The sequence below is a fragment of the Centroberyx affinis genome, unplaced genomic scaffold (assembly GCF_046629955.1).
Source record: "Centroberyx affinis isolate AG114_WGS23_722 - 3 ecotype Tasmania unplaced genomic scaffold, CSIRO-AGI_Caff_v1 ptg001600l_1, whole genome shotgun sequence".
Lineage (NCBI taxonomy): Eukaryota > Metazoa > Chordata > Actinopteri > Beryciformes > Berycidae > Centroberyx > Centroberyx affinis.
Window position 1 is genome coordinate 30,336 of NW_027280046.1, and position 7,390 is coordinate 37,725.

Below are 7,390 nucleotides of genomic sequence, written 5' to 3' on the forward strand. Positions count from 1 at the left end.
TAGCATACATGTCAATTAAATCAATCCAAAATAAATAAGCAGTAGCCTATGAGAATTTAAAAAAGTATTTAATATTAGCAACAATTAACAATGAACCCTTTTGATAGAATGAATCTAAAACAACATTTTTCATTGTGACATCTCCAAGCACTTTGATTTTTGATTTATTACAATACTTATGCTATATAATGACGTTTAGTATTCTTTTTCACTGCTGTCTTTCTTAATTCAACAAGCATGAATTCAAGTCTTTGGGACAAAGGCATGTATTCCAGCAACATCTACCTTGACAGCTGCAGTGCAGAGCATCTCCCCTCTTTTCAACCTGATCCCACTCTGTCATCACATTCAGATGAATCAGGTATTTCTGTGCTGTTGCACAAAGACATTGGAAGCAATAGGATTCTACCGGAGAGCGCTTATTACAGCAGCAATGATATTGGTTCAAGTGTGATCAGTTCAAGCCAGGTGGAGCCCAGCAGCAGTCCGTCCACAGACGGCACCGTTGGACCTTTGTCCACAAGACGGCACTTATCCCCCGCAGCCAATTCTTGCGCTCCCCATGACTGGACCCTGAATAGTGGCCATCAGGCAAAGCGTGCCAGAGTGGAAAACATCATCAAAGGCATGACAGGCTCCCCTGGTATGCATTTCACAGATGTGGCGGCGGCAGCGGGTCAGCATGAGGAATCAGACAGCGTGCGGGAAAACCAAAGGACACAGGACCTGCCTCTCCATCAGGACCACATGCAGAGAAGTGGAGCTGGTGGCACCAGTCACAGGAGTCAAGAGAACCAGACAACAAGGAGGCAGATTCAAAGCGGGCATCAGCCACTCAGACAACTCCGGACAAGGTTTACCCATGTGGACGTGGTAAATGAAGCTGAAGAGGTCAGTAGGGAAAGTTTTGTGGAGGAAAATGATCCCACCTGGAGCGATTCTCCCAGCATATCTCCAAGAGATACGTTTACAGATCCATCCAATGAGTTTGAGAGCACCTCAAGTAGAAAATACCAAGGGTGGAAAAAGGTGAAGCTGATGAACTACTTCCAATCCAAACCTGACAAAATAAAGTTGATGGCAGATATTTTAAAGTACGAACTGTCAAGAGCTGTCAGTATGAGCGTTGACTCTATTTTCAAAAGCATGCCGCTTTTACAGGGGCCGCCAAATGATAAGGGGAGTGTAGACACTGATAATATGTCTCTTCTTAATCTTAATCAGAAGAACAATAAATCAAGACTCCCATGTTGTGAGAGAGCAGAGGTCCAAGTCCCAGATGTTCAAACGGAAGCGCTTTCTCTGGTTGTGCAAAAGCCTCCACAGGCCAGATGTGGTGCGGTTAACCTCCAGCCCAAAACAAGACCTCACCATTGTCCAAAGCCTCCGTTCCCCTTCGGTCATCACATTGCTCTTCATGAAGATCGGGCGTCAGAGAATATTCATAACGGCGGCCATCAGAACGCCCTCAGATGCTTCCAAGATGGATATCCTGGAGTTGATCAAGCAAAGTTGGAGAGATTCGATGCATCTTGGAACCCGGTCAAAGTGAGATCCAAAGTCAACTCCAGATCTGTCAGAAGTCCCCAGACTCATCCTGTGTCGGTGGATCCCATGCTTTTGGAAAGCCTGTGTCTCCCTCATGTCAAGATCGAGTCAGATGGCCTGCAGACTATGGTGAAGAATAACTTGTACGTGCTGAATGTATCCTTTAGAAGTTTTCTAATCAAAACATTGTTGTATAAAATGCTTGACTAATATTTGACCGCTTAATCAATTGTATTCTGACTTTCACATGTACCTTTAAGATGAGTGAACAGCAAAATGCTAGGGCTCGAAACGGTCTGATATTTCTTTCATAAAAGAACTGTCTGTAGCTTTTGAAGCAATTGTCTTTAGATACCAGTATTATTATACCTCACAAGACAACTTCTACCTCTGCTTCTTTGAGGTTCAAGTGCCAAATAACAAACTGGCATGTGCTCACAAACCTTCTCATCACCCCAGGTATCTGCTATAAAATGAGTCTGTTCATCAACACCAATTTTCCTGTCTTTTCTAAAGAGGGCAATAACTTTGCGACTTGGTTTGGCCTAGAGACTCCAATAAGTGCCTCCTTTGATCTTGTGAGCTCTGAAGAAAATTGCAATGTCTCCCTCTATCTTGAGTCGTAATGATTGCCGAGAGAGAAAATGTTTCCAAAGAATGCTGGGCTTTCTAAAAGAGAAAGGTCATGCTGTTTCTTATGTGTAAGATGTGTGTATTGTGTCCTTAATACTGGTGCATTTAGGAGGGTCTGACCACAAATCATCTGAAGAAAGCGAAGCTCATGTTCTTCTACACTCGCTACCCCAGCTCACTAGTGCTGAAAACCTTTTTCCATGATGTGCAGGTGAGGAGGTTTTGTAGAGATGCAACAAAATTGTTGTGTACATTTGTGTCATTTTAAGTGACAGGATAGAAAGCATGAAAACATGATGAATCTTGGCTAATCACAACACTACATGTTTATAGCATTCATCAAAATCTTGGAAAAGTTATTCTGCATATGCAGCAATGCATATTGCTGCTGTCGTGAAATCCCATAATTCATAAATTACTTCAAAGCTTTCATGATCCTTAATGTGCCGGACAGGTTCTATCACCCTAGGGTCCATGAAAACAATTTCAAACCAATTGTGTGTTTTCAAAAATGTATCATTGTGAAAGAAAGAATCAATTCCTGAAAAATGTACTTATGATATGATATGATGTTTCTGAGCGACAACAGCAATATAATTCAACAACTAGAGATTAGGATTACCAAAATTACACCATCTTGAGTATTGCATGTCTGTAAAATACAGAGGTGTAAAAATGACAATACAATGATGTGGTAAAAAACTTTATTGCCATTTTATTTTCATCACATTGAAAACATTTTACACTGTAAACCACACTTTAAGTACATAACAGTTAATCTCTCACACAGACAAAACATTAAACATTACAACAATCCTAAAAATTAGCTCCAAGATGCAGTGACTCGTTACCTTCAGACATCGCAGCAACTCACTTACCCTTGTTCTGTTTCGTTCCCAGTTCACGCGCTGCATCACCTCCCAGCTGATCAAGTGGTTCAGTAACTTCAGGGAGTTCTACTACATCCAGATGGAGAAGTTCGCCCGCCATGCCATCCTGGAAGGAGCGGCCGATGTGATGGATCTGACTGTGGGAAGAGAATCGGAACTTTTTAGAGCTCTCAACATGCACTACAACAAGGCCAACGACTTCCAGGTGAAGTACAAGGGAAATCACCAAGTAATTCTATACACTGATATACACTGAATGGACAAAATATTGGGGACATCTTCCTGATATTGAGCTGCACAATCCACTTCTCAATTGTCTCAAAGCTGAAAAATCCTTCTCTAACATGTTTGCTGCTCTTTATCTGCATCTCCTCCGTTGTGATTGGTTTAGATTTAATAAGGGAAATCAATAAGGGATAATGGATTTTACCTGCATTCACCTCATTAGTGTACTTCATGAAAAAAGTAAGTGTCCCTGATATTTTGTACATTCAGTGTACATTCCAACATGATACAAAACTTTTTTTTTTTTTTTTTTTACTGCAAGTCCAGTGAAAAAGACTTCAACAAAAGGCCTTTTGCTGTACAGGAAGAGGTCTTGCAGTTATGTTGTATTTGGCACATTAGATAGGGAAACACCGACAGATAATTCCAAGATGATGGATAAACAATACAAATTGAGTTGTGCTTGGTAGCCAGTGTTTTACATTTATTAGTTTCATCCATATACTAATAGTATTGAACCCACATTAACCAGGAAATGTGCAGTTTGTCATCTGTGCCTAAAAACATGTAGACCTTTATGCACCAAAACCTTCTTGGTTCTCACAGATTTATGATTTTAATCTCTTAACAAGTTAATAAGTCTATACTGTCTCTACTGTATTAGTGAAGATGACATACACTTTATTAGGAACACCTGCTTATTCATGCAATTATCCATTCAGCCAATCATGTGGCAGCAGTGCAATTCTCTTCAATTCCAAGATATTGCCTTAAAAATGTCAATTTTGTCCTAAAACACTGCATTTTGCTTGCGGAGACTGTCACATATTGCAGGGAAATTGTTGTTATTTTTAGGAACGAGAATTAAAATGATAAAAAATAGATTCTGAATTTCTGTTGCGGAGGTTTCAGTTGCATTGTCAAGCAAATGGCTAGTTAGAGGCAAGTTGAAAACTGTTTAATTGCAAGACTACATAGATAATAAATGTAATTTATGATAATCAGTTCCAGTTGCATTACAGTAAACGCAAGCTGGTAGGACCTCATTCTTTTAACACTGTTAAAATTTAAAATTAAATAAAACTGTTACAAACGGCCAGTTCTTACAGCTTACCTGGTAAAGTTGATTACATTCTTCTGGTGTCCCAGGTCTCATTCAGCCCCTGATAATACACCAGGTGAACATAATTAACTACCAGGTAAAATAGAAAAACAGCAGGCCTGTGGGGGTCTCTGGGGGTACAGGCACCCTCTCTGTTAGGGATCAGAGAGCAACACTGTCAAATGCATCTCATTTAGGTGTAAAAGCAGAAACACACATTGCCTGTCACAAAACTTAAGTCTCATTCATTCACCGCATCTCATTTTCTTGGTATGCCTCTGTTGTCTGATTTTATGATAATCTTATTAATGTATGCAAATTCTTAAATTGAGTGGTATTCCCCTACATGTTCCAGGAGGATCTCTCTGGTCATGTGATCAGACCAGTGAATCCAGTTCAGTACCACTATTGTGAGAAGTTTAATAAAAATGGGCCAGATGCTGTTAGAGCGTCTACATGGGGGAGACATGTTGGCAATTGGAGAGTTACTACACTTAAAACACACTTTTTGTCTCCTGAAGACTCCCAATCAGTGTACTAAAGTGATCTTTACATTATGTGCATCGCTTACCAGCTCCAACAGTCAATTAATCCAACAATATCACCCTGGAAGAAATTAAATTTCTGTGGATGCTCTGTATTAAAGTACTTGAATTCCTAGAAAAAACACAACTGCAGTTACATGAAAGCGTAATAGAGCAAAGAAAGGTGTAGACAGTAGGTCAGACTATAATTTTGATTATTGGTTTTATTTGATTCTCACCTGAGAATAGTTAAGTCCCTCTGTTAAGTTTCCACTCATGACTTACCTTAAACGGACATGCACAATTAGTAATATCAGAAATATATTGTAAATCTACCCACTTCTCTTTTTCTGTCACACAAACACACACACACAGAATCTTTAGAGCATTAGAGTATCAACAGCTAGTTTATAAGGCCTTATGTATTTTTTTTTTTTTGACAGGTCCCTGACAGATTCCTTGAAGTTGCTGAGATTACACTGAGAGAATTTTACATTGCTATTTCGATGGGCAAAGACCGTGATCCATCCTGGAAGAAGGCGATCTACAAGGTAATATGTAAACTGGACAGTGACGTACCAGCTGAATTCAAAAGTCACCACTCTGGATAAGAGTCATAACCTTTCACGTTCTGCATAATGCCTCGAGAGACGTACAGTACTGTGGATGTATTTAGGCCCTGATGAGCCAGCTACTGTATTATTTATTATGGATGATGAAGATATGCTGTACATCACATAGCTTACCTGAAAAGTAAAGTGGAGCCCATCTCCTATTTGTAATATCCAAAATAACTATTCCTGAGGACAATACTATTGCTAATCATGACATATGCTGGTGCAGTTGAACAGAATATGTATTTTTGCTATATCAAATAAATAAACAGCAATAATACACATTTTGTTTGATTGTAAATTTGATTTTAGTTTGGGATACGTCTTGAAGGCACAAAGGGCAACAGAGAATAGATGTTTTCTGTGTTTACAAGAGCATGTGCTCGTTAGTAAACACAAAACAAATGATGTCCACACCACATAAGAAAAAAGTTATTTAATATTCAGAAGAGCTGTTTTCTTACTGTTCATTCTGTAAGTATGTACATAACACAAATACCAATTTAACGATAAATGCATGATTTCAAAAAGAACAGAATGAATAATGCTAATATTCATAATATTTACACCATCTGTGCCACAACTCCACAAGCCCCTCACAGTCTGGTGTTGAGATGGGAACGTTTCTTTCTCTCCATACTTACCATGAAGATCCATCCAGCCCTTAAACAACACTATCCAGGAGCTAATCAAACATGGTCTTCATCAGCAGAGCTGTGTGTTCCAACATGATTCCTTGCTTTGTCTTCATTTATTCCAGTAACATTGCTGATAGGATACTCAATGCAGAAATTTCTGTTGTGCGCATTTCTGGAATCTTTGGTTCTGCAGTACAAAGTTAGCAAATGTTTTCCTTTTAAAAAGGGAATATACCTGTGTTTATATTGCCATATATTGTTGTACGTCACATACTGTCACCATGATAATCACATTCAGTAGGAGCAATTGATTGTATTTGATTAATTTGAATACTTACAAATATACATACAATGTGCACATAGGCATTTCCACTGAACAAACTGCTAGTTCACAAAGAGCTTGTAGTGAAGTTCCACAGAAAACTCAAATACAACTGCAGCATGAAAACGCAAAACGACCACAAGCACACTTCAATGTGTGATACGGAGTTACTTTTTTATCAAAACTGCTCTCAACAACAATGAGAACAATAATGGTCGAACAAGCAAAGATATGTGATGTAAAGCTTTTCCCTTATACATGTGATGTGTGCACCGTTACGTTGTCTGGACAGTTTTTCTGCCACATTTTGCAGCTGCTTTGTATCACAGCTAAACTAAACGCACTGATTATACTCAGCAGCTCTGACCAACTTGCAGGCAACCAACCAATCGCTGTATTTTTATAGATTACCGCACTAAGAAAATATAGAAATAAATTAATTCAGATGAGAAATAAATCTTTTTGACTTGCAGATTGTCCTGTTTTTCTTTGTTTACAATTTCAACTGGCTTGTGAGACTTTTTGATACACCAGTAAACAAAAATAAGGCACCTCAGTTGCATTGTACTTGCTTATACACACTGATATTATGGTTGCTTGTAGGCATTGGATGGTATGGTATTACATTTTAGTATCATGTATAATACTACTGTGATATCTATTCATTGTCAATTTAGCAGCGGTAGGGTAACCGTTATGCCAGTTTAATCTTTTGTGTGACTTAAAATTTTAATGTAAGGTTCTTAAATAGGACCCAAGTGAGAAGTTTTGTCTGTCATACAGGTCATAAATAAAATATTCTTGTCATTAAAGGCCACAACCCAATTTGGGTCCTGAATTATAATGCAAGAAATCAGGCTTTAAAGTGAACAAAGCCCACACAGCACCCAACAT

General features: G+C 38.8%; 1 protein-coding gene across 1 annotated transcript; it reads left to right on the top strand.

The window, feature by feature from the left end:
• The first annotated feature begins 264 nt into the window (after positions 1-264).
• Positions 265-5,533, top strand: LOC139651168 (prospero homeobox protein 1-like). The gene is made up of 4 exons (XM_071528019.1): positions 265-1,704; positions 2,291-2,392; positions 3,082-3,276; positions 5,366-5,533. The coding sequence occupies exons 1-4, from the start codon at positions 265-267 to the stop codon at positions 5,531-5,533; spliced, it is 1,905 nt and encodes a 634-aa protein (XP_071384120.1).
• Positions 5,534-7,390: the final 1,857 nt, after the last annotated feature.

Bases quoted from the DNA above. Each gene is read 5' to 3' on its own strand.
- LOC139651168 (XM_071528019.1), top strand. From the start codon at position 265: ATGTATTCCAGCAACATCTACCTTGACAGCTGCAGTGCAGAGCATCTC. The intron at 1,705-2,290 runs GTATCCTTTAGA...TGGTGCATTTAG, and splicing joins ATAACTTGTACGTGCTGAAT to GAGGGTCTGACCACAAATCA. The intron at 2,393-3,081 runs GTGAGGAGGTTT...TTTCGTTCCCAG, and splicing joins CCTTTTTCCATGATGTGCAG to TTCACGCGCTGCATCACCTC.